Source organism: Plasmodium gaboni, chromosome 6 (genome assembly GCF_001602025.1).
Source record: "Plasmodium gaboni strain SY75 chromosome 6, whole genome shotgun sequence".
Lineage (NCBI taxonomy): Eukaryota > Apicomplexa > Aconoidasida > Haemosporida > Plasmodiidae > Plasmodium > Plasmodium gaboni.
The window spans coordinates 951,834-974,733 of record NC_031486.1 but is presented as its reverse complement, the minus strand read 5'-3'; the positions used below and the strand labels follow the sequence as shown (position 1 = coordinate 974,733).

Genomic DNA, 22,900 nt, shown 5'->3' with positions numbered 1-22,900 from the left:
TTTTTTTTTTTTTTTTTTTTTTTTTTTTATTTTTATTTTTTATAAAAAAAAAAAAAAAAAAAAAAAAAAAAATTATAAAAATAATAAAAATAAAAAAAAATTTTTTTTTTTTTTTTTTTTTTTTTTGCCTATTTATACAAAAAAAAAAAGCAAAACAAAACAAACATTAAATGAACTTAAACAAATTAATTAATAATATAATAAAAAAAAAAATTGAACAAAAAAAATATAATATTTTCGAATTAGCATTTTAAATAAAACAAAATAATAACATATTATATTTTAAATTTTTCTGTTTTGTAATATTTTATATTTTTTTGATGATTTTAATGCTGGGTCACGCAGTAATTGAATTCCATGTAGGTAATATTGTCTTTCCTTAATCGTAAGTATAAAAACTGTTTTACTTTTTAATAATATCAAGACCTTATTTTTAGGTGTAACAATCTTAAAGGACTGAAAGGTATAAACAGAATATACATATATATGTATATGTATGTATGTATTTATAAAGGTTTACAGATAAAAATTATATATATATTTATATATACATCTATATATATATATATATATATATTTACTTACATTGTGTGTTTCTAATATGATTATACCCCTTTGTCCAACATATGTAGAACATCGAGATTTGTGTACTTCTATATAGGCTCCATTTAATTCTAAATCATTAATTGCATCTAAGGATAACTCATTATTGTTTGATAATTGTATTAATTCATTAATATATATATTCCATAATTTATTTAATTTCTCAGCATTTTCATAAGATATATTATCTGGACTTGTTATTTTATATGTTCTATATTCATTAGCAGACAAACCTGATTTGTTCATATGTGGATCCTTCCTTTGTTTAATTTTGTTCATATCATCATTATAAATATCTTTTAAATTATCATGGATATAGATTTTATTCGGTATATCCAAATCAATGTCCTAAAATTTTTGTAATATAGAAATAATATTATAATACAAGAAAATGAATAAAGAAATTAATAAATAAAATAATAATTTATAATATATTCCATTTATATGTTTACATGTTTATATATTAAATTATTTTATTTTATTACCTTCATCATGTGAAATTCACTATCAGAATAATCAACATTCTTCCCTTTCTCATTTAAAAAAGGATGTGTCAACTTATTATAACTATTAAAATTATTTCTATTATAATTTGTATCTAACATTTTATTTTCATACGGCATTTTTTTACAATTATTATTAATCAAACCTGAGTTATTATAATAGGTTTTCTCATCATTATTTATATTTACAAATTGTTTTTTATTATAATTATTTTCATTATTTCTATATGTACTTTTATTACCTTGGAATGATTTTGTGTAACAACTTTCGCTAGTCTTTCTTTTTTTATATGTTATATTGGATTGATCATCTTCCATTTTTAGAATAATATAATTTAATATATATATATATAATTGTGGAAATGATATTAATACACTATAAAATATATTTTATATTATTTTTTATTTTTTTTATTATTATTTCAATTTATATAATATTTATAAATATTTATTTACATTGTGTTATACATATATTAGAAATTATCATTATAATATTATATATATTTATATTTATTCATTTATTTACAGGAATAAAGAAATATACGTATATTTTTTATATAATTATATTATGTCTTATCTAAAATATGACATGAACTTATTTATTATATGTACTCAAATTATAATATGATCTCTTAATTATTATACGTTACATCTTTTTGCAACATCCATCGTGCCTATATATATTAATAATTAGGACGTTCAGAAGTATTTCTTTAAACAATAAATAAAATAAGCACATATATAAATAAGTATATATGTGTATTTTATAATGTATTTTTTTTTTTTTTTTTATGGAATATTTCAAAATTATTATTTTGACCTATAGACTATAAACTTCAAAATAACATAAAAATAATTTATTTGTATAATGTATTTAATACTAAACAATCTAATATGAACGTATCAAAGGGTTCTAGTTCTACAGAAATATTAAAAGGGCCTTTATTATAATATAATATATATATATATATATATATATATATATATATATATATATATATTCCTTATTTAAAATAAAAAAAAAAAAATGAAGTTTTAATTATTAATAATATTTTAATTTCTTTATTATTTTTATTTTTTTTATATTCCAAACAATTCTATCAATATATAAATTATCATTTTAATTTTTATCTATAAATTATATATATATATATTAAGTGTCATTGTAGTAAATATATATTATATATAAAATAGTACTTAATAATATATTTTTAATAATAGGATATTATAAAAATATTGTACTTAAAATTATTAAAATATATTTAATTTAAATATTTGATTTTATAGATATATATAATATTTATATATAATTAATTGTATTAAATAATAAATATTATAAATGGGGACTGACTATTCCTTCTATTTCATATATTTAAATATTTAACTAAATATTTATTATTATATTTGTACATATAAAGTAAAAAAATATACAAAAAAATTTTTTTTTGAGCCATATAACTTCTTATTATTGGGTATTTAATTAAATATATATTTATATAAATATATATTATATCTATATATACAATATAAACTATTTTATACTCACTTAATATATATTATAATAAAATATATGTATTGAAAAGAACTCTTTTTTTTTTTTTTTTTTTTTTTTTTTAAACTTGGTAAGTTTTAAAAATATATTTCCTTTTATATTCAATTTTATATTTTATTTATATAATGATTAAATTTTATTTTTTTTTTATTTAAAAAAAGAAGGAAAATAATATATATTTGTTCATATATATATATATTATATATATGTATAATATATATATATAATATGTTTTATTTTTACCTTTTTAATATTTATTTTATGTATTAATGTGAAAAAAGTAATTTAGAAAATTATGTACATTGTACAGATATTATAATAAATATATATATATTTATGTATAAGAAGATTAAAATATATGTATTATAAAATATATACCTATATATATATATATATATATATATATATATATATATGTGGTCAAAAAGATATATTATTAACAAATATATATAATTTCTTTTATTTTTTATTTTTTATTTTTATTATTATTTATTTTTTTTTTTTTTTTTGTGTACCTCTATATTTATTTTTTTTTAATTCTTTATTACAATGAATAATTTGAAGAGTCATGGAAGTCTTTCGAAAGTGGACTCAGTTCAGATCAACTGTATGGATATAGATCCAAATATTTTTCTGAATATGAATTCTTATCCAACGAAGGAAATATATGATGATGAGAATAATAAGAATAATGGAAATAATAACATAAAGAATTTTGAAGTATATAAAGAAATGTATGAAGAAAGTATAAATAATCCAGAAAAATTTTGGGGTAATTTAGCAAGAAATAATTTAATATGGAATAAATTATTTACTAAAGTATTTTTAGGTAATTTTAAAAAAGGAAATATAAATTGGTTTGTTAATGGGAAAATTAATGCTTGTGAAAATTGTGTTGATAGATGGGTTGAAAAAGATCCTAATAAAATTGCACTTATATGGGAACAAGATTGTCCAGATCAATATAAAAAGATTACATATCAAAAATTATTAGAAAAAACTTGTAAAATAGCTAATTTATTGAAACTTTTTGGTGTTAAAAAACAAGACACTGTTACTATTTATTTACCTATGATACCTGAATTAGTTTATTCTATGCTAGCTTGTGTTCGTATTGGAGCTATTCATAATGTAGTTTTTGCTGGATATTCTGCAACTAGCTTAAGTGATAGAATTATTGATTCTAGATCTACTGTTTTAATTACTTCTGATTTTGGTTTAAGAGGTGGAAAATTAACCAAATTAAAACAAATTGCTGATGTAGCTATGGATATATGTGGTATCATACAAACTTGCATAGTATTCAAGAATAAATCAAAAATGAAAGATAAAAATATACTAATTAAAACACCTATGGAAAATCCAATTTATAATTTTACAAGTTTTGATTCTAATAGTCCACAAAATTTTACACTTAATAGTTCTAACGATTTTAATCAAAGAAATTCAACTCGTTCTCAACACAATCATGATCAAAATGATATCACTCTTCAAAATGAACATAATAATTATACAAACAATTGTAGTATCAGTTATACTAATAATATGTATTATAATGATAATAATCTAAACCATATAAACACTAATAAAAATAACGATTATTATAATAATAATTTAAATGATAATATTAATGATCAAAGCCCCAGGTATCTTGATACAATGAACCATAATGACAACAATGATAATAATAATAATAATAATAATAATGATAATATACATAATGAGGAACAGTGTTATCTTAATCAACAATATAATACATATAACAAAAATGATAATTCTGATGACAATAATAAATATAAAGCCAAAACAACATTACATAAAAAAATTACAAAAAGCAATCCAGTAAATCATAAAATTTCCTACTCAGAAATAAATTATTCAAAAGATTTATTGAACACTGAATTGATAAATAACGATAATGAGTTTTGTGATTTAAAAACAAAAAAAAAATCTATAAATATTAATAATATTATAAATTGTAATCAGAATGAATATTATTCAAATAAACTATATTTTCCTGAACCTGATAAAAATACATCAAGCAACTTTGATGAAACTATATGTGTTTTAAAAAAAGGAAGAGATGTAGATGGTACTGCATTAATGAAAAATATGAGATCTTATTGTCCTATTGAATATGTAGATAGTGAAGATTTTATATTTTTATTATATACATCTGGATCAACTGGTAAACCTAAAGGTGTTGCACATACAACAGCTGGATATTTATTATATGCATATACAACATGTAAATATATTTTTGATGTAACAGAAAATGATATATTTGGATGTGTAGCTGATATTGGTTGGGTTACCGGACATACATATGTATTGTATGGACCTTTATTAAATGGTATAACTACAGTTATTTTTTCTTCTATACCAACTTATCCAGATTGTGGTAGATACTGGAATTTAATAGAAACACATAAAATTACACAATTTTATACAGCTCCGACTGCCTTAAGAGCATTAATGAAACATGGAGATCAATGGATAGAAAAATATGATCTATCTTCATGTCGTATTTTGGGTAGTGTCGGTGAACCAATCAATCCAGAAACATGGAGATGGTATTATAATGTAGTAGGGAAAAAAAAATGTTCAATAGTAGATACATATTGGCAAACGGAAACAGGTGGTATTGTTATAGCACCTATACCAAATTTATTTAGTATGAAACCAGGAAGTGCTAGTTTACCATTCTTAGGTGTTCAATTAGAAATATTAGATTCAAAAACATTACAACCATTAAGTGGTAATAATGTATGTGGATTATTATGTATAAAAAGTCCTTGGCCAGGAATATTACGTACAGTATATGGAAATCATCAAAGATTAATAAAAACATATTTTACAATGTGTCCTAATTACTATTTTACTGGAGATGGAGCATATAGAGATGAAGATGGATACTATTGGATATCTGGAAGAATTGATGATACATTAAATGTAGCTGGACACAGATTAGGAGCAGCAGAAATCGAACATGCCTTAGTTCAACATTTTTATATTGCAGAAGCTGCTGTAGTTTCATTTCATCATAATGTTAAGGGAGAGGGAATTTTATGTTTTGTTGTTAAGAAAAAAGGAGACTTAAAAAATTATGGTAAATCTAATACAGATATTGCTAATAGTGATAACATTATTAAAAATGAATTACATAATAATAGTTCATTTTTGATATGCCCTAATAATATAAATGATATTGAAGAATTTAAAAAAAATTTTACCGATGAAAAATTAATAGAACAACTAAAATTATATGTAAGACAAGTTATTGGACCTATTGCAACACCTGATTTAATTTGTGTTGTTCCAGATTTGCCAAAAACCAGAAGTGGAAAAATTATTAGAAGAATATTAAGATGTATAGCAAATGGTATAACTGATTTCGGAGATATTTCCACAGTCTCAAATTATGAAGTTATTGAAACTATTAATAATACTTTTCTTGAATGTAAAAAAAAGTTAAAGCACACTGAAATTAAAAAATAATTAATATATATATATATATATATTTATATATATATAATATAAAATAAAATTTGTACCCCTAATAATATTCTTCATATCTTATTATATATGTTGTACTTACATTCACATATAAAAAATATGTAAATTTTTTTTTATTATAATGTTTAGTGATATTTAATCAAGAGAATAATATGACACCAAACAGATCAGTTAACTAGGGATCTTGTAATTTGTTTATATATAAATATATATATGTGTATGTATTTATATTTTATTTATGTAGCTATTTGTTTTTATTATGAGTATAATATATCATATTTGGAGCCCAACGAAAAATAAAAAATAACAATACAAAATAAATGCGACTATATATATGTATTTATAAATTATTCTCCATTATATATATTATATATATATGCATATCCCATTTCATTATTAATCATTTAAATATTTGTTCCCATTTTGATTATTTTTGTAGAGCTACAAGTGTTATAATATATATATATATATATATATATATATATATTTATGTATATATTTCTTTTTTTTTTTTTTTCAATGTTATGCCCTTGTCAATATATGATATATTTTTTTAAAAAAATTTGTGTCAATAAAATATGTATTCATACAAATTATTATTATTATTATTTTTATAGTATTTATTATTTTTATAGTTTTATTATTTTTATAAAAGAAAAAATTATATGATATGTGATATATTAATATATTATATGTATATATATTATATATATGTAGGCAAATTTAAAAAATTAAGAAACATTTAAAAATTTATCAAATATGTATATGATAGTGGTTTTATAATATATATATATATATATATATATACATATTGTATCATTTTATTCATTTTATTTTTTTTTAAATTTTGTTGAATTAATATATTCTTATAAATTTAATTAATACATTGATTCTAGAAATAAATAATATTCTCCTTTTATATATTAATAAATAATTTTTACATGTATTAAAAATTACTAATTTTATTACATACAGGTGTATGCTTATAAAAAGTAATAATAATAAAAAATTATATATAATAATAATTCTATATATATACATTTTATAATTACAAAACTTTTATTTTAACTTATAAAATACACATTTTTTTCTAAAATAGATTATATTTTCCATTCGGAAAAAAAAAAAGTATCCATAAATTAAATATTCAAAAAAAAAATATGTTGTAAGGTTTTTTAAAATGTTTCCTTATTTTTATTTTTTGAAATAAAACTATTAATAAATGATTAATAAAATTATAATATAAAAAAAAAAAAAAATATAAAGACAATGAATAAGAAAAAACGTTTTCCTATTTTAAAAAATTCCATTAACCATTCATCAAATAAAAAAAAATATATATATATAAATATATAAAGCTTTAATTTTGAAAATATAATTATATAAATATATATATATATATATATATATATCTTCTAAAAATAAAAAAAAAAAATATATAAATATATGATCTGTACACTTCCATATTAAAGCATACAAACAATTCTACACATATAAAAAGAAATATGCTATATATTATATATATATATATATATATATATATATATATATATATATATACATAATATAAATGATATGTACCATCAATAAAAACTCTAAAAAAAAAATAAGAAATAAAATAATATTAAATGAAATGTTTCATTTTGAAACAATTTTTTTAAAAATACTTGAAAATTGTGAAATATTATATAACTACATACATATAAATAAACAAACAATTATATACTTATATATTACCAAATATTATAAATATAATATTTTTTTCTCTCATTAACGTGCCTTTTTTGAAATTTTCAAAAAAAGAAAAAAACTGGAAAGTCAAAAATATATTTAATATATATTATATATATAAATACGAACATATAATATATATATATATATATATATATTGATAGCATACTATAAAATATTTAAATAAATCTATGACATGGAAAATATAACATATACATATATTTTTAATTAATATTCATTTAAATATTTAAAAATAAAAAAAAAAAAAAAATATATTTTTTTTTTGTATTCTTTTCTTAAATATATTTCAGATAATATACCTCTTTTTTTTTTTTTTTTTTTTTTTTTTAAATATTCACATATTCCATTTTTTTCTTTTTTCCTTTATATATATATAATATATATACATACACGATTTTAATGTTTCTCCTCATATATATACACCATTTTAATATAAGATTATACAGTTTTTTACAAAATTGTTTAATAAATATAAAATATAAATATGAAGAGTATATAAATATTAATTTATGTAGATTGAGTATATATATAAGTAAATAGGTAAATATGTAAATCTTTTCAAATCTATATATAAATATGTATAATATAATATATATATATATATATATATTTATTCATTTAGTTTATTTATATGTTGCAACCTTTTATATTCAATTTATATATATATATATATATATATATATATATATATATGTGCATATTTATATATATGTATATACATTTAACTGTATTACAACAGGATATAGATACGTTTTCTTTCTTTCTTTCTTTCTTTCTTTTTTTCTTTTTTTTTTTTTTTTTTTTTTTTTTTTTTTTTTTTTTTTTTTTTTTTTTTTTTTTTTTTTACTTATATTTTTATTATTTTGGTATGTACCTTTATACATATATACACATATATAAATTTCTGTACATGCACATATTACAAATTAAACCGGGTAGCCAAATCACTTAACATGTCAGTTGGAATTGGGGATGAAAGTGCGTCTCCAGTTTGACTATAGATTTCCTTCCATTGATTGGGATATTTTTCTTTGATGGTTGCTAAAAATTGATGGAAAAAAATGTTGACATTTTGTGATACATATTTATACTTTAGGATAATATATACAATATCTTTCATATTTTCAGCTGCTAAATCTAAATTGATATATAACGTTTCTAGAACAGCTTTTAGTGAATTAATTTTTTCATTTTCTTGAGTTCCATGTGCCATAATTTTTAGCCATGTTTTTAAAAATTGTGGAAAATAAAATATAAGTTTTTTTGGATAAGTTGAAGTTAATCTTCCAAATGTAATACAAATATTTTGTAATAAACATCCATGATATTTTGAATTTTGACAAATATATATAAGTTGTTTTGTTATTTCATCTACATATATTTCCATATATTCAGAATTAATATGTATACTTATTTCACCAATGGCCCAACTTGCATTATTCGAAACAGGTGTTGAAGGATGAGTAATATGAGCTATTAAAAATGGTATAATATCATTTAAATATGTTATTAAATATTCTGGACAAAATCTTGATATATCACCTATTAATGCAAAATTGGATTGTAATATTCCAAAATTTAAAAATTGTTTGGCTAGCTCACTATACTCATTTTTATCACCCATAATATAACCATTTTGTAATGTTCCATCTGGATTAATAATATTTCGAAGTTCATCATGGTTATTCATAATTTTATTATTGAAATCATCAAATTTAATATTTTGTAATTTCAAACAATATTTATGTACTAATGGTATAAAGTTATATTCATTTTCATTTAAAATATCCATAATACTTGAATTAATAACACTTAATATTCTTGATAATAAATCAAAACTACATTCAATTAAATCTTTTTTTTTTGATGGAGATATAGTATCAATATCTTTCATACATATAAAATAATCATCATTTGTAATTTTATAATATGTTAATAATTCATTTGCTGTTGATGATATATTATTTCTATTACTAATAAATGAAGTTGAATTAAATAATTTTTTGGAATAAAAATATTTTACTTCTTCTTCTAAATCAATATATAATATAACCAAGAATTTTATACATGTTCTTATAACATCTTTTGCATATTTTAAAAATTCTTTACCATACGCACTAGTTATACATGACATACATTCCATTAATGCAATAATATAAGGACTACTAATACGTATATTTACCCATTTACTTAATATTGCATAAACAACTTGATGTGCTAATTCATTATTTTCTTTAACAATATTAACACTATCTATTAATGTTCCTACTACATCAAATAAAATGAAATAATTCTTTGCTTGATATATTTGGAAAGCTTGTTGAATAGTATGAACTATTTCATGTAAATAATTATTTAATAATTCTAATGCATCTTCTTCTAAATTTGCAAAAGACGAACATGCAGCTTCTTGTACTCTTTTATTACTATCTAATATCCTTTTCAATAAATTTAATAAAACAGGTTCAAACCACCTTTCACAATTATCTGGATGACATATCCATGAAGAAAATCTTGTAACACACCAACACGATATACTTCTAGCTAATGGTTTTTCATCATTCAATAATTTTATTAAATATTCTAATACTTTGGGTATGAATGGAGATAAGCTATACATACAACCTTTAGCAATAGCACCAAGCGTAAGAACAGCGCTTTCTCTAATATTCCATTTATCGCTCATTAATTTCTCTTCTATATGTGGTAAAATAAATTCTAATATTTCATCATTATATACATTTGATAAATAATCTAAACACAAAGCAGCACCTTTTCTCACAGTCCAATCATTCCCCCACGTTCTCGAAGACATTTCATCATTTTTTTCATCTAAATCATCATCACTAAAATCTTCTGTATTATTATTTGGAGTCATCATAATATCATCATTCTTATTAGAAAGCATATTATTATCATTATTAAATAAATTATGATTATCACTATGTATATTATTATTACTATTTATATTATCTTTATTTATATTACCAAGGTTATTATTATTATTATTACTATTATTATTAATGTTGTTCATTTTGTTGATTTTAATTTCGTCTTGAGCTATATCATTATTTTTATTATTATATAATTCTGGAGATATATCTTGAATTAAGTCTGGAACATTTGCATTGTCATTTTGAAAATGTGATTCATCCATTGTTAAATAATCCCATTTGGTATATACAGTATTATCTATTAAAATTTTACATAAATATGGTAAATAATTTTTTAATGTTTTTAGAGCTTCAGTTCTTAATTCATTCATATTCTTATATACATTTTCATCAATATAATTACTATCAGATTTATTCATATCGGATTTTGGATTATTATAACTAGCATAAGCCACATAACTCCTATCTTTTATAAATATAGGCCAAAATTCTAAAGCTTCCAATTGAACTTTTCTATCATTTGAATTTGTTGCATTTACCATAAATTGTATTATGGCATCTAAGTTGCTAAATATAGAAGAATATCTTGTATCTGTTATTATTGTCATACAACTTACTACAATTTTTAAAATTTGAGGATCTTCCTCAGATGCTAAATATCCTAAACATTCCCACAATTGAGGAAACATATCATTAAATACTCCATTAGTTGTAAAACATGAAGATGATATAAACAAATCTAAACATTCAGCTGCATATTTTTTTTTTATATTTTTTTCTTGTGGTGAACAAAATTGAAATAATTTTTGTAATAATTGACTTTTACAAAATTGAAAAAAAACAGAATCCCTATTTTTTCTATTCATTAATTCATCTTCTATAATAATTAATATAGCTCTAAAAGCTCCATCTACTACATCATTATTTCCACGTTCTATCAATAATAATAAATTATATAAAGCTTCTGGCCATTGTTCTATTCCTTCATATTTTGTTAATATAGTTGTTATAACAGATCCTGATGTATTTCTTATTTCCTTTACCTCATCCTCTACTAATTTAAATATTTCATTCTTTATTACTTTTAATATATCATTATTTAAAAACTTGTTTTTTGAATTTATATAATTCTTTAATAACAAACCACCCACTTGTCTTACATCATTATTTTCTTGTTTATTCATAAATATATGTAATAAATATAAAGCAGCATCTGCTACATTCTCATTTAAATCTTTTAATACATTTGTCACTTCTACTTGTACACTATTATTTGAACTATTACAAGAACCTAAAGCTCCTACAATTGTTTTATATATCTTTTCATCTAATTTCCATTCCATATATGTATTATTATTTTCAAAATAATTACTATTCATTGTATCTATATACACATAATTTTTCTTTATTTTATTATTATTATTATTTTTTTTTTCTTACATATAAATTAACATATATATATATATATATATATATATATATATATATAGAGGGAGAGAGAAATTATAACTATGTTATATATAGTATGATTTTTTAAAATTTTATAGAAATATTTACAACATTCTAAAAAGAACATTTAAAATACATATATATATATAAATATAAACAAATGGATCTATTAATTAAAAAAAGAAAAAAAAAAAAAAAAAAAAAAATTAAATTATATAATATAATATATATAATATATTATTACGAATTATCTTTTATTATGTATACTTTGTTTTTATACTTTTACTTGTTTATCCTTTCATATAAATATATATATATATATATTCATATTTTTTTTTTATTTTTTGCAAACATATTTTTAACATAAATATAGGCATATATTATATTTTATATAATTAAATAAATATATATACATATATTATGGTGTTCACTCATGTATCAAATAATTTTTATTTCTTCAATTTCAAACATACTATATACCATATATTATATATTATAATATTCTTTATATATATATATATATATATGTAAAATACAAATTTAATAACTATATATATAAGGATACGAAAATTAATACATACATAAATACATACAAACATACATATATATATATATAAATATATTAATATATATATATATTTTTTTTGTTTTCCTAAATAATAATAATAATATATAAAAAATATAAAGATAATATATATTTATAATAAATAAGATATACAATATTTATGAAAAATTTAATTAAAATTTAAAAATATATATATATTATATATATGTAAATATTATATATGATGAAACATTAAGAAATGAAAAAGAAAAAAAAAAAAAAAAAAAAGGATAAGAAGAAAAAAGCTTAAACATTAAAATATTATTTATATAATATTAATATTATAATAATATAATATTATATATATAATAATATATTTATTTATCAATGAATTTTAGAATATTATAAAAAAAAAAAAATATATATTTATTTAATATATGGTTTACATAAAATATATATATTTTCATGTGATAAATATTTATATATTATTATATATATATTATAAAATAATTTTCAAATACGATGAAAAAAAATATATATAAATAAATAATTATATGGTAATTATAATTTTATAAATAAAAAAAGGGGAATGTTCATTAAAATAAAATGATATATATATATATATATATATATTGTATAAAAAAAATATATATAATATTTTTTTTTTTGGTATGTACGATGAAGAATTAAAAGGTTTATTTTTTATATATGTTTAAAAAAATAATATATATGTTATTTCATAAAACATGCTTTAATATAAAAAAGAAAAAAAAAAGAACATATATTTTATATATAATATTATAAAAAAATATAATACATATATAAATATATATATATATATAGTATTATATATATATAATATAATATATATATTATATAATTCTCATATAATTGGTATATAATATTATTTTTCATATAAACTTATTAAATAAGATATTCTATATAAAAAAAATATTATATACATGAGATATATTATAAGAATAAAAGTATATATTTTTCTTTATATATTATAAAATATTTATAAATAATAATATTCATTTTTTATAGATATTAAGAGAAAAATAAAATAAAATAAAATAAAACAATTCTTCTCAAAATTAATTATCTTGTTATTATATGTACATATATTATCTTTTTATAAATACTTTTACTTCAAAAGGAAAACATTATAAAAATATTATAAATTATATATTATTATTTATATTTATAAATATGTTTTATTTGTATACACGAAATAATAAATATTATAATATAATACATAAATATTTTTATATTTATAATAATATATATTATATAATACGTATATTTAATATATAATTTTTGGTACACAAAGTACAATCCGCGTAGTCACTTAATTTTGCTTATGTGAATTCATAACGTTATTTCTTTAGAATATTTTTGTATTTTTTTTTTTTTTTTTTAATTTTAATATATAAAAATATACAATATATATGAAAGGAATAATATGAAAAATAAATAATTTCCTTATTTTCATGCATAAATATATATATATATATATATATAATATATTATTGTATAATTTATTTTATATTTAAAAAAATAATAATAATAATAAATAAATTCCTGATGGACACTATTATTATTTATTATTGTTTATTTATTTTTTTTTTTTTCGCGTACTATGATATTTTAAAGTATCATTTAAGTATTATAATATATATATGTATATTATATATATGAATAAATATGTAAAATATAAAATTTCATGTAATACATGGTATATGTATATAATAAGTATGAATTTATTTTTTTAAAAAATATGAATGTTTATAAAATGTAAAAATCGTATAATTAATATATATATATATATATATATATGCATAATATTATTTACAAAAAAGAAAAAAAAATGTTCAAGTATATAAAATTTTTTTTTTTTTTTTTTTTTTATGTATTATAAATTTTGTAAGTATAATATAACAATATTACGTAGAAAATACATACATATATATATATAATATATATATATATACTATCATGACAATTATATGAAAAAATATTTATAAGCTCATCTATGTTACAAAAAAAGAGTTCAAAAAAAAAAATAGATTGCTATACATAAATATCATTCGACAATATTTTAAGTGCATTTTTTAAAGTTGGGGACATTATTTGATTTTGCTCGAATATTTTAAGTTGTTCATTAATTTTGTTTATGTCTTTTATTTCTTGTGGATTGTTTTTTTTTAGCATATTTGTATTATCTGTACAAATATTTTTTCTTATAAGATTACGATTCTTACAAAATATATCATTTTCATTAGTTTCCTCTTGTTTTCGTTCAATTAATTTTGTTTCATATGGATTTATTTTCTCCGCATTTTTATAGATAGTCATATTATTATTATTATTACATTCCTTTGTATATATATTTTGTTTAATACATATTTTGTTGAGTTCATCAAATTTATCATTTTCTTTTTTTTCATTTAAAATATTAATTATTTCTTCGTTCGATGGTAAGTTCTTTTTTAATAATATTTCGACCTCATTTTCGTTTGGTAATAACTGAATATTATTTTTAGATATAAATGTATTATCAGATATATCCATATATTCTAAATTCATTTTATCATTTGTATTTATATTATTTTTTTCATTTGAGTTATGTTCCTTGTTATTTTTGATTAATTCTTCATTTACCCTTTTATGACAATCATCCTTATAATAATTATTATCATTAATATTGTCATTATTATTATTATTATTATTGTTATTATTATTATTGTTCTTCTTCTTCTTCTTATAATCTGCATTTACATTTTCGTTCATACAATATGACATAACCTTTTCAGGTAATGAATATAAAGGCTTAATATTATTTAAGATATCCTTATTACTGTTTTGTTTCCTATACTTATATGATTTATCCAAATTTATATTACCTTCAACTTTCAAATGAACATTTTTTATTAAATTCGTTGAAGCAGGTAATTGCAATATAGGAGGGACAACTTCTGTCTTCATTGGATTCATTAAAGGAGCTTTTAATATATCAATATCACCTATGCCATTGATAGCACCTAATGTATATGCTCTTTCTTTTTTATTATGTAGATAATATGGATATTTTATAAAACCTTTTCTCTTTGTATCTTTTATATGTTCGTTATCTATCATTTTATTTGTTTTCCCATTTTTTTCCCCTATTCTTTTTTCTTCCTCATTATCTGATTCTTCTTCATTTTGTAAAAAATTAACCATATATTTTAAATGATCATCGTAATTTTTCATTCTTGTTTTCTTTTTATTTTTGAAGTATGCATATGGAATTATCTACATAAATATAATTCTTCAAAAAAAAAAAAAAAAAAAAAAAAAGAAAAAAAAAAAAATACCTTCTAAAATTATTTATATGTTATTTTATATTGTATGTATATATATATATATATATATATATATTTATTTATTTATTTATTTATTTATAATATTTGAAAAAAAAAAAAAAAAAAATACAAGATATTTTATAAATTACAAAAAAAATTATATTATTTTATTTTTCCTTTTTAAGGTCTACATAAAAATTAAATAGCAAAAATTACTCATTTCAAATATCTACCTTTTTATAGAAGAAAAAAAGAGCATATATATTTATACTACACACGCATAACTTAAAAATAATTTTTTAAAATATATACAATGTATTCCTCAATGTAGATTAAAAAAAAAAAAAGAAAATATAAAAATATTAATTATTATTATTATTATTATAATATTTATAATAATTATGTATTTATATATATATATATATATATATATACATAACTTATCATTATATTTTTTGTAGCACTTATCCTATATTTAATTTATTAATATTTTATATATGCATAAATATATTATGCCTTTATTAATATTATTTTATTTTGACCTGCATATAATATTTTTGCACTGAATACTGCTCAAGAAAAAATATGCTAACTTGATTTTTTCTTTTAAATAATATAATATAAAAAAAAAAATATTATTATTATTAGCATAATAAAAATATATACATATTTTTATATTAACATATTTTATAATTTAATGCTTACTTACATAATCTTTTAAAATAACCTTCAACAAAAAAAATTCTTTTTTTTTTTCAAGGTTAAATTTTAATTTAAAAAAAAAAATAAAAATATTTTATAAGAAATATTAATATAAATAATATTAAAATTGAAATATTTTTTTCAAAATTTTTATAAAATAAAAAAAAAAAAAGAAAATATTTAGATTATATTTTAACTTATAATTCTTTATTTTTTTTCAAATTATATAAAATGAGTGGAAAAAAAACAGCATTAGTTGCAGTGGTGAGGCATACAAATGAATAAAAATAAAATACATATGTTATGATTTATTAATATTTACCCATAAATATTTCTATAGTATCAATATATATATATATTATATAATATTATATATATATTATATATGTCCTTTCGATATAAATATAAAAAATTCTGTTATTATTTTTTTTTTTAAGGCCTCTGGATCTGAAGATGTCGAATATATTACTGTTGTTGACGTTTTAAGGAGAGCCGGTAAATAAATATAAAAATAAAAATATAAACAGATGACATATTTATATATGTATAATATTTTTGTGTCATTTGGCATACTCCTCCTATAATAATATTACATTATTATATAATAACATATTTGTTTAAGAAAAAATATATATATATATATATATTTATTTATTTATTTATTTTTATTTATTTATTTATTTTTATTTATTTTATAAGGCGTACATGTAACAACAGCATCTGTTGAAAAGAGTGAACAAGTCTGTTTGCAATCAAAAAATGTCGTGTTAGCTGACACAACCATTAGTAAGGTACGAAATAATGTTTATGATGTTTTAGTCATACCTGGAGGTATGAAAGGATCTAATACTATATCAGAATGTGCTGAATTTATTGAGATGCTAAAAGAACAAAAAGCTAGTAACAGATTATATGCAGCTATATGTGCTGCTCCCGATACTGTTCTAGATCGTCACTCATTAATTGATGATGTAGAAGCTGTGGCTTATCCTTCTTTTGAAAGAAATTTTAAGCACATTGGAAAAGGAAGAGTATGTGTTTCTAAAAATTGTATAACATCTGTAGGACCAGGTTCAGCTGTTGAATTTGGCCTTAAAATTGTTGAACATTTATTAGGCAGAGATGTAGCATTAAGCCTTGCCTCAGGTTTTCTTTTACATCCAGCAGTTACCTTTTAAGAAATAAAAATTTATTCTTGTATGTTATATATGCACCCTTTCCACATATATATATATATATATATATATATATATATGTATGTATGTATTTTTCTTATGAATAATATTATTTTATAATAAACAATGATATTGAACGTTCAAATAAAATAAGTGATAATATGTACATAGTAAAGGAAATATTTTTGATATATCTATGTTATGATTTTATTTTATTTTTTTTTTTCCTCTTAATGTGCTTATATATAACTTAAGATAATCTTATGAAAAATGCAAGTTTTTTAAAATTAAACAAAAGATAGTACCTATGAATATGTAAAGAAAAAAAAAAAAAAAAAAAAAAAATTCCATAAAAAATAATTCATATGGGAAAATTAGATTCTTCAAAAATATAAGTAATAAAATTTAAATACAAAAAATATGTATGTATATATAATAATATATACATATATACTGTATAATTATATATATATATATTATTATATATATATTTATATAATTATTTTTTTAATTTATTATTATTTTTTTTTCATTATGTAATCAGAAAAAAAAAAATAAAAAAAATTAAATAAATTCAAAATATATCTATCTTAATACTACGTATGTTGGATTTATTATATTTTTACCTTTTTCGTTTTGTTCTTTTTATTTTTATATATATGTTAAACAAATTTTAAGAAAAGAAACATATATATATATAATATATATTATGTATATATGTATATAATTTATTTTATATATATATATTTTTTTTTTATTTTTTTGTTTTTTCATAAATATATGCTTGTTGAATAATATGTATGTATAAGGAAGAAAAAACATTTTGTCATAATTGAACACAAAATGAGTATAAACAACAATAGTATTAATAATAATAATATTAGTAGTAGCAATAATAATATTGATAATGATAATAATTCAAGATCAAAAAGTGGAATATTAAACGATAGATATATAAATTTTAAAATATTTAAGAAAGGAGAAGAATTAAGTGATGAACAAAAAGCATTTATAAAAGTTCAAACATATTTGAATGAAGGTATATTACCAAAATGTATAGGTATGGGTATAGGTGGAGGTATTGTTGGATTATTAATTGGAGTTTTTTTTTTTAGTATGCAACCTAGTAATATAGATTATAATTTAACATATAAACAACAATTAAAAGAACAATTTGCTTTATTAAAACAATCTGTTAAAAGTAGTTGTCTTAATTTTGCAAAAATTGGATTTTTATATTCCTTTTATGAAAATTCATTACAAAAAATTAGAGCTACAAATGATCTAACAAATACTTTATATTCTGGTTGTTTAACAGGTGCTTCAATTTCTTATAAAAAAGGAGTACCTTCTATGATTAGTGGCTGTGCTAGCTTTGCAGCATTTTCTGTAGCCATTGAAAAATGGCAAAGGTCCACAAGATAACAAATGAAATATAATAAAATGAAAAATAAAAGTTTTTTTTTTTTTTTTTTTTTTTAGTATATGCTTTTGTAATGTATATCTTTTATATAATTCAAACATGCACAGAAAATAATATATATATAAATATTATATATATATATATATATATATATATATATATATATATATTTTTATTTTTATTTTTATTTTTTTTTTGAAAAACAACTTTTGATAATTTACATGTGGAAATTATAAAAAAAATAAACAAAACAAAATAAATAATAACACACACATTTATTTACTTTAAATAAATGTAGCCAACCTTATAAAATATCTCATATGAATTATCGAATATTTTGTATTTGTTTCAAGACAGTAACATAAAAAATATTTACATAAATGTTTAAAAATATATATTCTTTATTTCCTTTGTATAGACAAATAAAGAAATGTTTTATTTTATAAAATGGGTTTATATTAAATTTATTTATAACAAATAGTACAAAAATATATTCATTGTCAATTATTTTTTAAGAAAAATTGCACATACATAAATGACATTTATTTTAACCACATAGGAAATAAAAATATTATATATCTATATATATATATTATTTATATATATAAAGGCTCATTTTTAAAAACATACCATTTTTTTTTTATTTTTTTTTTCAAATCAATATATATATATATATATATATTTTTTTTTTGAAGCCCATTATATATAAACAATAATAATCAAAAAAAAAAAAAAAATGCACCTATTTTATAAAATAATATAACAAAAACATATCTATATATACATATTTGTACTTTCCATTTTTTTTATTTTTTTTTCATCATCTATTAATGTTAAATGTATATAAAAATATAAGATTTTAAAAAAAATATCATAATGACCTTTTATACAAAAATGAAAAAGGATATTAAAAAAAAAAAAAAAATTAAAATATTTATATAATACAACAATTTATTTTTTCATATATAAAAATTAAATAGAGAAAATGTACATATAAAAATAATTTCAAGTTATATCTTTGTTTATGGTATTAAAAAAATATATATATAATATATATATAGCAAAAATATGAATATTATATTATATATATATAATATATATATATAATTTTTTTTTTTTTTTTTTTTTTTTATTTTGTACGTATAAAATTATATAATATATATATTATATATATATGAAAAAAAATTATACAAATAATTATATATATTTTATTTTTTTTTTTTTTTTGCTTACAAAAAAAAATATTTTAAAAGAAAAGTTCCATCGATCCTTTTTATTATATATATATATATATATATATATATTTATTTATTTATATATTTATTTATTTAAATATTTAAAAGTAAAATTGGGAAAAAAAAATTTATATATAACCCATTATATTACATCAATATATATAATATATATATGTAATATTGATTTATATTTTTCCTTTTTTTTCCTTTTCTTTCTTTTTTTTTTTTTTTTTTTTGTTAAAAATGATTTTTTTTTAAAATATTAAATAAAAATGAATGGTCCAGAAGAAGATTATGATTCTCTTTATGACGTTATGTATGATTATGATATAAACGATGAAGATTTTAATCATCATAGGAATATAAGTAATAGGAACATAAATGACAATATATCTGAAAAGAAAATTCATTCTGAACAAGTTATCCCTTTAAATAATGAATTTGAAAAAGAAACGCAAATCAGTAATACAAATATAATAAAAAAGAACTATGAGCAAAATGAACAAGAGCATATAGGGAACGATAAAAACGTGCATTTATTATTATCAGATAATTTAAATGATGAAGAGAAAGAACATTTTAATGATAAGAAGAATGATTTGTATGACGATATAAATAATAATAATAATATATATTATATAAATGAAAATGAAAAGAATGTATCAAAAAATAATCTTAAATTAGAAGATCCGAAGGTTAATAGTAATGCGGATTACACCATAAATAATGACCAAAGGATTAATAATACTTATGATAAGATAAATGAAAAAGAAAATAAAAAGCTCGATCACCCTGTAGAAGATAACTCAAGGTTAAATACTTTTAATAAGGGTAATAATAAATATTCTTTTAAATATGGTGAAATATACAATGATAACTGTAATGATATTAACATTGATACTACATATGTTCAGAATAATAAAGTAATAGAAACAGATATTGATGGAAATAAGAATAATATTAACATGAGTCAGGAAAAAACATATGAACATGATGATCATAAGGAGGAAGATATTAATTCAACTGAAAATAATAATTGTCAACAAAACGAAAATGTTAAAGATAATAATAATGTAAATAAACCCAATACAGCTACTGAAAATGAAAGTAGAAATACCTTTGAATGCAATATATGTTTTGATGATGTAAGAGATCCTGTAGTTACAAAATGTGGTCATTTATTTTGTTGGCTATGTTTGTCAGCATGGATAAAAAAAAATAATGATTGCCCTGTATGTAAAGCTGAAGTATCCAAAGAAAATGTTATTCCCTTATATGGAAGAGGAAAAAATAGTAGTGATCATAAATATGCACAACCAGAAGAACCTAGACCAACACCTAAAAGAAAAGAAGGAGTAAGAAGAAGTAGCACTTATTCTAATAATTTAGGTTTAAGAGCTTCTTTTGGTGTATGGGTAAATCCATTCTCCTTTGGTCTATCATATACAAATATGTCAGAAGAACCATATTTTTATGATAATAGAAACGAAAACAGATCAGATAATAGACGATTACAAACAGAAACTTATCAAGCAGAAGCTGCATCTTCCTTTTTCTTTTTTCTAGGATTCTTCCTTTCTTTATATATTTTGTTTTATTCCTCATAATTATATGAAGCATTAAATATTATGTATCATCCATTTTTTTATTTAGCCATATTATACACATTTACATTAAAAAAATAGGATAAAAAATAAAAATATCAATATGAATAAATAAATAAATAAATATATATATATATATAATATATTTATTTCTATATTTATTTTTTTATTCATGTTCATCCCATTTTTTTTCTTTTTTATTTTTTAAAGTATATTAAAAGAAAAAAAAAAAAATAAATAAAATATCATATTTCATTTTATAATAAAATTAATTTTTTTTTTGGTTTTAGTTTTTTCTGCCTATTTAATATATACATATATATATATATATATTTTTTCATTTATTATTTAATGCCTCATATTTTTTTTAATTATTTACAATACACATATATTATCGAAATAAAAAAAAAAAAAAAAAAAATATTATATATTCACTTTTTTTTTTTTTTTTTTTTTTTTTTTTTTTTTTTTTTTTTTTTTTTTTTTGAATCAGTTTTTTTTTAAAATATATTTTAAAATATTTGTATATTTATATAAATTTTTTTTTTTTTCTAAAAAAAAATTTTAAATTTAATTAAATGTTTAAAAATATTATTTTTAA

General features: G+C 18.0%; 7 protein-coding genes across 7 annotated transcripts; 4 read left to right on the top strand and 3 right to left on the bottom strand.

The window, feature by feature from the left end:
• Positions 1–282: 282 nt before the first annotated feature.
• Positions 283–1,424, bottom strand: PGSY75_0627900 (putative ribonuclease P protein subunit p29; the record flags this gene model as incomplete). The annotated part of the gene is made up of 3 exons (XM_018784859.1): positions 283–456; positions 586–951; positions 1,089–1,424. The coding sequence occupies 3 exons, from the start codon at positions 1,422–1,424 to the stop codon at positions 283–285; spliced, it is 876 nt and encodes a 291-aa protein (XP_018642913.1).
• Positions 1,425–3,207: 1,783 nt separating this feature from the next.
• PGSY75_0627800 (putative acetyl-CoA synthetase) lies at positions 3,208–6,156 on the top strand (the record flags this gene model as incomplete). The annotated part of the gene is made up of 1 exon (XM_018784858.1): positions 3,208–6,156. One exon carries the CDS (start codon positions 3,208–3,210, stop codon positions 6,154–6,156), a length of 2,949 nt encoding a protein of 982 aa, XP_018642912.1.
• Positions 6,157–8,845: 2,689 nt separating this feature from the next.
• Positions 8,846–12,199, bottom strand: PGSY75_0627700 (transportin; the record flags this gene model as incomplete). Its single annotated transcript, XM_018784857.1, has 1 exon — positions 8,846–12,199. The coding sequence occupies one exon, from the start codon at positions 12,197–12,199 to the stop codon at positions 8,846–8,848; it is 3,354 nt and encodes a 1,117-aa protein (XP_018642911.1).
• A 2,687-nt stretch (positions 12,200–14,886) lies between these two features.
• On the bottom strand, positions 14,887–16,068 carry PGSY75_0627600 (hypothetical protein; the record flags this gene model as incomplete). The annotated part of the gene is made up of 1 exon (XM_018784856.1): positions 14,887–16,068. The coding sequence occupies one exon, from the start codon at positions 16,066–16,068 to the stop codon at positions 14,887–14,889; it is 1,182 nt and encodes a 393-aa protein (XP_018642910.1).
• A 1,025-nt stretch (positions 16,069–17,093) lies between these two features.
• Positions 17,094–18,040, top strand: PGSY75_0627500 (protein DJ-1; the record flags this gene model as incomplete). Its single annotated transcript, XM_018784855.1, has 3 exons — positions 17,094–17,126; positions 17,300–17,357; positions 17,562–18,040. The coding sequence occupies 3 exons, from the start codon at positions 17,094–17,096 to the stop codon at positions 18,038–18,040; spliced, it is 570 nt and encodes a 189-aa protein (XP_018642909.1).
• Positions 18,041–18,880: 840 nt separating this feature from the next.
• Positions 18,881–19,462, top strand: PGSY75_0627400 (putative mitochondrial import inner membrane translocase subunit TIM22; the record flags this gene model as incomplete). The annotated part of the gene is made up of 1 exon (XM_018784854.1): positions 18,881–19,462. The coding sequence occupies one exon, from the start codon at positions 18,881–18,883 to the stop codon at positions 19,460–19,462; it is 582 nt and encodes a 193-aa protein (XP_018642908.1).
• Positions 19,463–20,967: 1,505 nt separating this feature from the next.
• Positions 20,968–22,302, top strand: PGSY75_0627300 (putative E3 ubiquitin-protein ligase RNF5; the record flags this gene model as incomplete). The annotated part of the gene is made up of 1 exon (XM_018784853.1): positions 20,968–22,302. The coding sequence occupies one exon, from the start codon at positions 20,968–20,970 to the stop codon at positions 22,300–22,302; it is 1,335 nt and encodes a 444-aa protein (XP_018642907.1).
• Positions 22,303–22,900: the final 598 nt, after the last annotated feature.